We start from the raw sequence: 12940 nt of genomic DNA, 5'->3' as shown, positions 1-12940 counted from the left end.
AGCATGAAATCGAATGTTACTGTCTGGGTTTTAGGAAAAGGGGACCTGATTGGATCTGACCTGCCTGCAGCGAACCAAGTGATCAAGACTAACGCTGATGTGAAGGCCCTTACCTACTGTGACCTCCAGTATATCAGTGTGCGTGGACTGAAAGAGGTGCTGGAACTCTACCCTGAGTATGCCAGCGTGTTCGCCATTGACATCCACAACAACTTGACCTACAACCTCAGAGAGGGCAGCCAGGACGAGGTACCGAATGCGAGAGAACACAAACACACACACACACACACACACACACACACACACACACACACACACACACGCACACACACACACACACACACACAATAAACTAGTGTTAAATATATTGAGTCATCTGTTTAAAACTTGTGCCTTAATTATTAACTCTCAAAACTTTACTTCAGCATGTTTAAACCTGACCTGACCAACCATCTTACAAACCTTTATCCCAAAACGTATCCATGTGTTTATTCTACACTACATATAGATGAAGAGAAGTGGTGATAAGTAAATGAGAGTTTACAAGCCCAGAGAATTCAGAAAAGTAATATGCTAGGCTGTTGTTGTTAGAGAAATTAGTATATTTCCCTCATTTACCTTTATGATAGTTGGTGAAAAGTAGTGACACTAGGAAAAAGCATTTGCTCATTGATCTAGGGGACTGACACCAAAACGTTCTGTTTTACATAGCTTTAAAAATTCTGATTACTGTACACATTTATCTGTAGATCCTACTTTACTGACTTAAAAAATAGACCTCGAAATTGTAGTTCAGCAGACTTTACACCATCACCATTCCCCCCTTGGATGTCTGACTATGAAATACTGCATAAAACATACCAGACAACACATGCGTGCCCCCCTAAGGTGCCTTTGTCACTCTCCTTGACAGTTGTTCTGCCACAGTGACCAAAGGGCCGTTGGTGGCTTGATTGTCACACCAATTACCATGCGTGGGTGCCACTGTCAGGCAGCCGTATCACTTCCCTGTTACCACCCCAAAGCACAGAGGGCTGACATTACACCCAGACACCGACCTCCTCTCAGTACTGACTGTTACCTCTCACAGTTATTTAAGGAAGCATTATGTAAGGCAAGATAATCCTCCATCTGTGGGGAAAATGCACCTGTCGATGTTATACATGTAGCTGTGTATAACATTGTTGTGTAATCTGTTTAAAAAAATGCATCTTGAGATCAGAAAATAAGATAACAGCATTAATTACAAAAAAAGTTCAACGAAGTTCAGTGCCTGTTTTGCGTGGCATTTTACTGAACCGTGCCATCAAAATAAATTAATGCCATGATGCCTTTGATGTGTGACTGACAAAACTGACAAAGCTCCCCCAGGATTTGCCCAGTCTCCTCCTTAATGTCAGTCTCAACTATTTTGTATGTTCCTCTTGGTTCCCACAGGCCTTACTCACTGTTTGAAGGTTTTGTTGCTCATTAGTTTATTCATTTTGTTCATTTTGTTTGATTTGGAACATGAAGGATAGGACATCTGTGCTGGCCGTGTTAATTACCGCATGTCTTTTTGTCTATTTGCTTTGACTGGTTATGTATATAGGTGCCATACTGTATTACAATCTTCAGATTTCAGTCTTTAAAATTAGAAGCTGGTGGAAAAAATGTAAAAGTCTGCAGGTTTTTCTGGGATGTGGCTAATCACGAGTACCAGCACCCTACTTCTCTCGCACCATCTGCTCAGAGTTTGCGCTCAAGCACAAAGCCAGGGCACTGCCGCCCCACTGATAGAATGAAGGAGAGCTCAGCTACCTGACTGAGCTGCCAGATCCCACAAACTCCTGCCACACACACACACACACACACACACACACACACACACACACACACACACACACACACACACACACACACACCCACACACACACATACACACACACACACACACACACATATTGACATGCCTGCACTGCTCCCATCAACACAGTGGGTGGTTTCAGGTGAGAGTTGTCGTGGGATGGGAGTTCATTTACACTCCAGTGATACTTGAGAATCGCATGCTGACTGTACAGCATTTAGTCAATTGTAGTGAAATACTGCCAACGAAACAGATTGTAGGAATGCTTATTACAGTATAAGGTATTCAAAAGGGACTACTTTATCTTGTCGAGAGGCAAAAACCCAGACTCCCAGATGGAAAATTAGGCCTTTTTTTTGGTTATATCTTGAATTTAATTTCAACTCTTATTGCTTTGTGTTGTCAATTAAATTGTTTGCAATTGGTTTAAGTAGAGGACATAAAAGTTAGTAAAAGTTAGTATAGTAACTTTTGACAGACACAAAAACTCAAACTAAAATCCTCTGCATTTTATAATGTTAGCCCAGTCCAGCATCTCAGAACTGTCAAATAAGTTGAAAATATTTGTTTACCAACTTTCCAGTTATGCCAAAATAAAAACAAAAACACTACTTGGTAATTAGTTTTTATTAGGGACAAGCTGAATGATTTGGTAGGGACTTTGTCTAAGACTAAGGGGCTTGATTTATTGCTGAAGGGAGGTCAGTTATGGGAAATAAGAAGTGACTGTGTTGTCCTGGGCAGAGTGGGAAGGTCATACCTCCAACAGGGAGCCAACGCTGTGTCAAAGTTTGGTGGAGTATAATAATGACCATGTCACTGGGAGAGTTTGGTAGTCATAGAGTGTGAAGAATAAGCCTCATATGATACAGACAACACTTTCGCAAAAGCTGATAGATATGGCCGCTGGTAACCAGTGGTGAGATTTCAAAAACTTCAGAAGATTTGTGATGTTAGAGTCAAGATGAGCTGCAGGACTCTTGACATGCTGGATGGAGTGAAAACACCAACCAGGAATGAGCTGAAGGAGGACAGAGGAGAGATTACACAAAAAATGTTCCAGGTGACCGTACCCTCAGACCATGTTACTGTTATTTCCACTATGTGTTTCCAGTACAGTAGTTCACAGCTCTCTCCCAGCGCAGATACAGAATCAACATGCACCCTACTTGCTTCTGGATGAATGCATCACTCACTGGACTGTATGCATCTGTTCTGACAAGATCAAATCAGCCAAAATTACAAACCAACATCAGTCTCTGAATTTCTAGATTTGCGGAAAAAAGCAAAGCCAACATTTGTCTTTTGTTCAACACCCAGTTTTAGAGGGTGCTTCACTGAGTCTAAGAGTTTTGTTAAGTCCCATGGTTTGTCGTCAGGTTGAACTAATACTAAGTCAGTGTTTTCTAGACTTAAAGAGTAACTTTACACCCCCAGGCAATCTTGTTTTTGATGACCTCGAGTTGTTTACCTTCTCGTATTGCTCACTTGCTCCATCCCTATCAGTGATGATGGGTGTGGTCGGATGTGAAACAGAGGCCCCGTTTACACACCAGGGGCCTGTTTCAGGAAGCAGGTTTAACTAACTCTGAGTTAAAACCTTAACACTAGGTTGAGTCAAAGTAACTCTGAGTGAAGCTTGTGCATGAGGAGATACCAAGCCCTCATCAATGGAGCAAAGATAACATGATTCACCATGGCAACAGGTGAAACAAAGGGCTCAGTCCTCCTACTTCTCCCCAATGGAGTTAGAAATATTAATGAATGCATGCAGATGATTAGTATACTTAAGAAAAAAAGAAATACAGTAGCAGCAGCAAAAGAACATGAGCTGACGTGGCAGAAAATTACCAACCGAGTCAATGTGTGAGTATTAATGAAAAAAAGTTTTGTCTCGAGTGTTCCACTTATTCAACATTTATATTCTGTGTATGTGTTTGTGTGTGACACATTTAATATTCATGCAGACCCCAACAGGTACAAAACGCAGGCCTACTTGGCAGCAACTGCATATGAAATATATAAAAAATATAGCTCAAACAAGTCAGGTATAATTTCATTACAAGCAATTGTGAAGTTGTTTAGCCTGCCCTCATTAAACAGCATTCAGTGGCTACATTCAACATGTGATATATTTCAGTACTTAGTGAAATCTTCTAAGCAAAAAAGAGAGTCAATTTTTCAGCCATCCCAACACTACCAGTATCTATTTAATATTGTATATTTGAAAGCCTAAATGCCTTTATACATACAACACTACCAAAGTGTAAACGTTTCAGTGCAAGAGTCACATTTCTTTTTTTTCTTTTTTTTTTAAGATTTATGTTTGGGCACTTTCACCTTAATTTAACATTAGCTGGTATAGAGGTTGACAGGAAACAGGGAGAGAAAAGGAGTGGAAAGACCTGCAGGAATCGCAGGTGCTCGCTGGAATCGAACCAGGGATACTGTCATTATGAGGCATGCGCAGTAACCACTTGGCTATCAATAACTTTCAAATATTACGTGTCTGACAGCCTGACAGACAGTTGCCTTGGTAACATGCTCAGCGTCACAGATGTTACATATAAAACTGCCATTGGCAAAGAAAAAAACAAAGTGCAACACAAAAAACTTGTTCTGAACTGAGAGCATGTCCACGATGTGTCGTACAGACGATACGAGGGCTGAGAATATTGTTCAGATAAAATGATCGATTGTAGCCTACAGAAAAACGGAAACACTCAAACAGAACATCATCAGAGATAAAACATCCCAGCGGGGTCTGATCACCCTCTGACGGAGATTTCTGCTTCGTATTTGTGCTTCAATATTAACTAACTCTTTAAGAAATGTCTGACAGCTCCTTCAGTCTGCAGCCTTCAGTAAAAAGGAGGAGAAACTCAGGGTTAGTTGAAGAAAACCCGCCAGCGAGCAGGTTAGGTTCACGGAGTATGTTGCCAGGGTAATTGACTCAGAGTTAAGCTGAACTGGCTTTGTGAAACCTAAAAACCAGAGTTTCCCTCATCTCAGGGTTAACTAACTCAGAGTTTTCACTAAACCTGCTTTCTGAAACGGGCCCCTGATCTGTGGTCTTTACATTATCTGGACAATGTTCATGGATGCAGGTTATATTTTAATGTCAGGTTAAGACTTTCCACTCAAACATTGCTTCTCAGGCTGGTGTAAAGCAGCATTTTGTTGTACAAACCGAGCTCAGGAGATGTAGTGTGCAGAATCTTTTTCTCTTTTTTTCAAGAGTGTCCTGGCCAAGACAGACATCAGCACAAATACATGATTGCAGCCATAAAACAGAGATATAAGAATTTAAAATTAAAATACAGACACTCTTCATAATGGGTTCCAGACCTGTTTACATAATGACATACATGTGCAAGAGAGAGAATACACAACTGAGTGACAGTCACCCTGCAAAACCCACTTTATTAAGTGGGACACTTGTGGTGTTGGTGCCCCATTAATTGATAATGACGTTCAATTGATGTAATTTTGCACCAGTATTCATTTCTGGCTTCTGCTCTAGGGACAGCTTTATGAGGGGAATTCATCTTTGCCATGAATAGATTTCACAGATTTGTCCCCTGTGCTTCACACGTAGTACCATCTGATATTTTTGCCATCATTTCCTTTCAGTGATGATGATTTTTAAAATAAATATTTTGCTTCAACGAAGGATTAAATTTAAAGCATATCCTCTGTGAATTGGCTTTCTGCATCAAATAGCATTACTGGCACTGTACTGGTGACTGTGGCTTGTGTTGTCACATTAAGCTGTGTTGTCAGAAGCACATTTTTCACACATGAGGGAAGGCTTCACGCTATCCAGCTGGTAATTATGTTAAATTACCGGCAATTTCTCCTCACCAGCAGAAAGACAAACATTTTATGGAATATCTCTGCAAAACAAGTGAAGAAAAAGGATCAGTTCTGTGATTCAGCTTGTGTGGCAACAGCTATATCAATGGCCAGGGTTATTTAAATAGTGGCAAAAGGAAAATCACTTCCACTGTATTAAAACATAAATTATTACTGTTAGTTATTACTGTAAATTAAAGTTGTCACCTATTAATTGATTTCCAAACATGCCATTGCTTTGGTTGTTTTTTGTTAAATAAAGAAGAAAAACATCCATACATTGAGCCTTTAGCTCTCTTCTTGTGTAATTCCTGTGGCTTTCTTTTTCTTTCTTCAGGGCCTCAACAGGTTTTCAAGGTCACCCAGGCTTTCCCATGTGAGTTCAAATTCATGCTTCTTGTCGTTCCACCAGGCAAGGTTTACTTAACGTGCATGCTAGTTCTAATGGATTCACGGCTCTGGGGTTTTGAAAGCTCTGAAATATAAAGTTGGCAGGACTGTGACAAAATTATGCATTTCTGCCACACATTTCAATCCCAGGTTTTTAGCAGGAGTGTGTCTGGTTTTTGTAGGTAAAATCACTCCTGTGTTTCTGGGAGATACTTTGTTGCCTGTGAATTCTGTGGGAGGGTTTTGTGCAAGGACTTCCCCTACAGGTTGAAACTCATTTTGAACAAATAGCGGTGCAGTCCCTGGAGTTAGCTCTCTAACTGGGTCAATAGCTCTCCTAATGGGAAACCTTATGAGCTACTTTTCTCACTGTATGTTTGTCTCGCTGCCTTATTTTTCTATGATTGCAGTGCCCTCTATGTTATTAAAAGTTGTATTAAATGTGAAACCAATTGTTTCTACTCACATACACATATGCAGCCATGTTTAGAGTGTAATCAGTTTTTAACAGGATTAAAGTAATTTGATTAAAATATCACCTGCTGCAGCTCATTAAAATCTAAAGTAAATAAAATCTAATAATACAATTATAATAAATAGATTTCAAGGTTAGCCATTAAATGTTTTAAGGAGAACAGGTATTGTGAGGGACATTTTGAAAATGGCAATTCCAAGATATTTTAGAGTATATTTTTGTCTAAATGTGTGTGTACAGTTATCAATGCTGCATACAATTTTGCCTCCTTAGCAGGAAGCGAGGCTCACCTCTATCGTCGAAACCCAGGGCGTTGAGCCAGACGACTCATTCCACCCCTCTCCAGCTACACGCTCACGTCGAAACCTCCTGCTGCCCAGCTTCAGCAGCCCTGTTCGTCGAACCTCCCTGGGGAACCTCCTTGGGGATGAGCTGCGCCAGTTCAACGCCCTGCGACGCTGCCGCTCCCCCAACCTCAGCCGGGGCTGCCATGGGCATAGCTCATCACCTCAGCCACCAGCAAAAAGAGAGCACACCACCCCTGCGCAAGCCCCGGCTTCAACTTCAACCCAGGAAGTGTCGCGGGCTGAGCAAAAGCCTTCAAAGCTGCTTATCCCGACTGTCACCTGTTTTGGACCCCCTGACCTCAGTCCGAGGTACTGTCAATGATGTCCATTTCAGTTATTTTCAAAACACAAAAAATACTTTTTAAACTTTGGTAGCTAATATTGCATACCATACCTTATACTGAGTGACTCACAAAGTAAATAAGACATGTAACTCATTGTTACGCAATCTAGGGCTACAGCTAACGATTATTTTCATTATTGATTAATCTGTCAATTTTCTCAATTAATCAATTGCTCATTTGGTTAATAATGGTGAAAAATGTCAATCGCTGTTTCCCAAAGCACAAGATAAAATATCTTATTTTGTCCCGACTAAGAGTCCACAACCCAAAGATATTTAGTCTACTATCATATATGACTAAAGAAAGCTGAAAATACTCAATTTTAAGAGGCTTGAACCAGAGACGTTTAGTATTTTTGCTTAAAAAATGATTAATCAATTTATCGTTGCACATCGTTACACAATCGAATAACTGTATGCTATTAATAGTACTTAAACTACAATGTCTAGTTTATGTTTACACTGTTTGTGATTTGACTCAGTTCATAGTACATTTAGAGGCTGGTCTTTGTGCTGTACACTTAAAAGCGGTGCTAGGAAATGTACATGTTGGTTGAGGAAACAGCACAATACAATGTAATGCAATCCACTTCAACAACAACAATTTTTCATACTTAATGTTAGTGTAAAAGTGGTAAAGTTTTTACTGATGTACAGTATCCTTTTCTATAGAGCATACAGCTCTACAGAGTCAGTAGTCACTCCAGATCCATCAGTTAGAGTTATCAGTAGAACTACTATGGGAGTCTTCTAAAAGCACAAGGTAGAAGGACAAAACTCTCCTAAAATACCCAAATGTATTGATTCTATCAAGAATATCCAACAATTTATGTAGTTATGACCATCAAGTAGAATCAGCTCTATGAAAGAGAATTAAAATAAGCTTCACAAAGGTAGTATTTATTGAAATGCATTACAGTGTAAACTGGTTTCTAATTTAATGAAGTAACATGGAAATGTGTGTCCTTCGTCTTCCTTCATGCCTCACTAAATACACCACCATATTTTTATAGTTCAATTCGCCCGTTTTCAAACAGTTCCCCCTTTACTTCAAGTCTGTTTCAGTCTGATGAGCAAAGTGCAGAATGCTGCTTCCTTGTAAGATTTTGCTTTAGGTGTGTGCCTTTTCTGTTGCAGTCTTACTGAGCTTTGTGGAGTTCATTATGTTGATATGTTAAGCCCTCGGTATGATTTCCTTAAAGCCCCTGAAATAATCTGAATAAGGAGTCGCAGTAATTGACACCTAAAGTCACACAACAGAAACCTGCATCTCCTACTTCATGTAAATGGAGTGTATTTGCATTGCATATTTCAGCAGATGTCACTGCATTTTATTACCAGAGCACCTTATCCTCCTGCCCCAACCATCTGTATTCATAATGTATCCCTAAGTCATCCAGTAAGTTCTAGATATGGGTAAGTGCTGGTTCAGAGAGCTCAGGTGTCCGCCCCTCCAGACTGGGCTCTTCTCCTCATGTTCAAACCCACATGGGCCTCTGCCAGCAGCAGCTCTCATGGCACATTCCTGGGTCGTCTGCTGGCTCCGATGGTAATTGAAAAAGCTCTACTGTTACATTAACTCAAGCTTCCCTCCTTTTTCACCCTCCCACCAGGGTTGTAGACGGCATCGAAGACAATGGACACACGTTCCATTTCAACGTGGAGCACAGAGGGCCTCAAGCCAGCACAGGAGGCAGCGCCCAAGGTAAGCCAAACCGCCTCCAGCTGCGAGGGTCACCTGGGTGCCAGATGGCTGGAGGTAAACTCAAGAGTTCAAACAGTGGATGCCACAATGCTGCCCTGCCTCCTTCTGGGGAAATATGAGAGCATGGAGGGAAGAAACGGCAGCCGGGTGTCCAGAGAGTCACAGAACGTGTTAAAGGACAACTGAGGTCAAAGCAGGATGCAGATCATCTGTCCTGAGCTTTTACTGATGATCGCTATCATTCAGGGATGACTATCAAATTAAGTTCAGATCAAGTCCAACTAATTTACTGTAGTATAGCAGGTGCTTTGACAACAGAGGTAGAGCAGTTTGCTAAGTAGTTCTGAAAATATGTGGTGTTTTTCCTGGACATCCTGCAGCACCTCTGTGCCTCATTTTTCTTTTTTTGGCCAGTCTCCAGATAGTTGCTGCTGTTGTCTGTCGACTTTCGTGCTGGTCTTCTTTGCAGCCTTCATCAGCTTCCCCTTCATGTTGATCCTAACATCATATACTGTAGAGTCAAGACACTATACCGAGCTTGTGTTAACTACTTCTAAAGACAGACACAGTATGTGTGTTGATACAGTATCATAAACAACTGCACTTTGTAGCTCTGCAGTGTTAGTTTTAATTGGATTGTACGATGTTCATGCATGAATATAGGAATACGTGCAGTACCTCTAGTGTCACACATCATAATATTATTTCATATCAATATTGGTAAATCCTCTGGGTAGAATGACTGAGGCGAGTGCTACTAGGTTAGCTATCTAATTTCTCTTCCTCCTCATTTCTACAGACGCCACACAGGCTAATGCTACTCTGCTGCTGGAGACAGAGGAGGTCAGGCATAGTATCAATCAACTCAACCAAAAGGTAAGGTGCAGCCCTTTAAACGTGCAGTGTGTATAAGTTAATTGCATCCAGCAGAACGGACGTGGCAGAAATTGAATATATTATTCCCTGTATTATTTCATGTGTGTATAATCACCTGAAAATAAGAATTGTTGTGTTTTCGCTACCTGAGAATGAGCACTTTATATCTGCATGGGGAGCAGGGGCCACAGAAGCCAGCATGTTACACCACTGTGCTTCTACAGTAACCAAAACAAACACTGGCTCTAAAAAAGGCCTTTTGCCTTTTTTCACGTATTTTGCAGGCAAGCAGGTTTTTCACATTTTAGCCATTTAGCCTCTGGGGGCAAAAAAACAATATTTCAGATCTTAACCAGTGGATATCCAGATAATGAGTATCTGGGCTAAAATGTCCTCATCTGTGCGCAGGTCGTTGTTTTCAGTCCAATTAACAAATTGAGACAGTCCAGACAACATTTTGACTAATCTCAATGAACAGATATATGCATATGAATCCAGATACATTTTTTAAAAAGCTAATAAAAAGCATCATTATGCAACCAAAGCCCACTCAAACATGGTCAGTGTTTCAGTCTATGAATGAACTACAAACAGAAACCGGGAGGCTTCCAATACCTGAACCATGTCCCTTTGCCTACAGATTCATATGCAGATATAGTTGAATACAATCTGCAACCGCATGGAAAATGCCACTAAATCCTAAAATGTTTTGTGTCTCATCCTGCAATAACACACTATTTTGGAGAGACTGAATATAAAATATCCGAAGCATAAATTAAATTATAATGTGAAAATACAACCTTCGTACCCTTTCAGCATCAATATTTGAGTTCCTTCTTTTAATCTTCAGAAACGTTATCACTAAGCAATAAAATAACCAAGACCTGCCTTTTTCATCCATTATCGGCTATGATTTTACATTTTCAGGAAGGGATGTACAGTGAGATCAAGTAGACTCAATTTCTGCCCTGTATCTCAGTTTATCCTTGCGCTCTTAATATGAATGTAAATAGAGTGAAAGCAGAGAGAGGATCCAGATGGGCCCAGGTAGGTGCTGTCTAAAGTCGATATTAATTAATCAGCAGGGCACTTCTGCAATGCAGTGGGTAGTCTGGAGTGCTGACTCTGCAATCTTATGAGACATTTTTTTGATGACAACCCAGCTCTACTTGTGGGCCTTTTCTGTCCCCCTTTCCTGTTTTTTTCACTCCCTTTTTCAATGTTTTCTGTCTACTTTCCTCCCTATTTGCGTCAGTTAACCGCGGTCTGTGTCCCTCTGTATTTGAGAGCTGCGTAAGGAGCCGCTGCTTAGAGTCACAGAGAGGATTATAAATTGTTTGGTTCTCTTTTGGGAGGTCATCAGAAAATTATATCTGGACATGAGTCTTGAGGGTTAACCTTAAAGATAAAAGCTGATTAAGACAGGAGACATTGTCCCTCTGTGCCAGAGACTTAATTAGGCAGAACTGGGTTTCTTGTACTTTGAAGTTGTTCTTGCGTACTTTACTGTGTTTGCTAGATATAATAATAGAATATGCAAAAAGAATATGCTCCAAGTTTTAATGTGGTGACTAAACTGTGTGCACTCTCTACACAGATGGGATCATTAAACCAGGAAGTATCTGAGCTCACCAAGAGTCTGCACCACATGATGCATCTCCTCCAGGCCCATGTATCTGTGCATCACTACAAAGCCTCCCTCGCATCCTACCCTTACGCTGTCCAAATGGTGTCCAGTTCTCCCACAGACTCCAATACCGTCAACATAGCTTCCAGCTTACATCTCCACAACGAGCCTGGAAGCCACCGAAGTGTCTCACCTATTGGCCACTGGAGCTACAGCGGAGCCACTGAAACCCAGACAAAGAGCCACCACCGGGCTCAATCCTCCAGTCCTCCAAATGCTGGCTCCTGTCCGCCCCTCTCTGTAAACTCTGACCCCATGTTGGAACCATGTCATAGCTCTGAGAGCATGACCACACACCTGTGGACCAGCCCGTCTGTTCTTAGCATCAGCCCAGACTTCCTGAGAGGAAGTCCAGGCCTTGTACCTCATACTAGGCATGAAGACTCTGACATCAGACCTCTCAGTACTAGCCCGGCCGCTATCAGCCAGTCCCAGCCTACTTTGTGCCTGCAGCCTCCCAGTGACAGTGATGAATATTCTTGCCTTTTGTCTGCCGGCTCTACAGAAACGTCCACACACAGCCTGCTGGCCCCGGCACCCAGTTCTTACCCTCGTCTCTACCAGCCCTCCGGGTCCCATCTCAATTTATCACAAACCTCACATGAGAACATCTGTGCTCTGATGTCCGCCCCAACATCTCATAATCTGATCCAGGACAACTCCACTTTCCAGCTCGAGGATTCACACTTCTCCTTACAACCTGTCCCTGCCTCTCCACCCACATTGTCCAGCCACCCTACTGTCTCCTCCCTGGACTCAGAATCAACACCATCTGATCCTCTAGAGCTCCATCTCCCAATGGGCGACCCATCTTCCATAGAAAACACCAGTCTGCAGTGCCTACTGGGGAACGGGGGCTCCATGGAGAGCAGAGACAGTGAAAGCGCGTCATCACGGAGGTCCAGCATCGGGGCCCAGACTCAGAGCACAGAGCAGTCGTGGTGTCTGGACCTCACAGATTAAACTGATGCAGAGTGGAAAAAAGCAGCACTGGACGAGGAACTAAAATTATTAACATGCATCTTATTACAGTGTTCAAAAAGACTCTGCTGGAGATTGTCAATGTGTGCTGTATTCCCCCTCTTATGTCCTGGGCTCTCATATTTGTCAAACTCCATGCAATCTACACCATTTCTATGCAAAGCATGTAATTTGTGCATTATCTTGGCTTTACTGAAGTGTGTCTTTAAAACAAAAAAAATATTGCCCTCAGCGGTGGGCTCCAGTATATAGTGTATATTTTTTTCCAACATCCTCAGAGCAATTTGCAGTTGATAATACCTGTTACCTCCTTGCATGGTAAAGATGTTTATTCTTTTTCCTAAGGAAAAGGTTTCCAAATCAATGTGTAAGCATTCTAAAAGACAACCTGTTGATTGTGTGCACAGATATTGTGTTTGTACGGCGGGTCAAAGA

The 12940-nt window shown here is 41.6% G+C and overlaps 1 protein-coding gene across 1 annotated transcript in view; it reads left to right on the top strand.

Moving 5' to 3' along the window:
* Positions 1 to 12487, top strand: part of LOC134003027 (potassium voltage-gated channel subfamily H member 4-like) — a 38660-nt gene extending 26173 nt beyond the window's left edge. The window contains exons 12-17 of the mRNA XM_062442130.1: positions 35 to 249; positions 6039 to 6077; positions 6843 to 7222; positions 8870 to 8961; positions 9761 to 9837; positions 11435 to 12487. Coding sequence (XP_062298114.1) covers positions 35 to 249; positions 6039 to 6077; positions 6843 to 7222; positions 8870 to 8961; positions 9761 to 9837; positions 11435 to 12487 — 1856 coding nt within the window. The remainder of the gene's footprint in view (positions 1 to 34; positions 250 to 6038; positions 6078 to 6842; positions 7223 to 8869; positions 8962 to 9760; positions 9838 to 11434) is intronic.
* The last annotated feature ends 453 nt before the right edge of the window (positions 12488 to 12940 follow it).

This window comes from Scomber scombrus, chromosome 21, assembly GCF_963691925.1.
Source record: "Scomber scombrus chromosome 21, fScoSco1.1, whole genome shotgun sequence".
NCBI classification, from domain to species: domain Eukaryota; kingdom Metazoa; phylum Chordata; class Actinopteri; order Scombriformes; family Scombridae; genus Scomber; species Scomber scombrus.
This window is presented reverse-complemented; position numbering and strand designations above follow the sequence as displayed.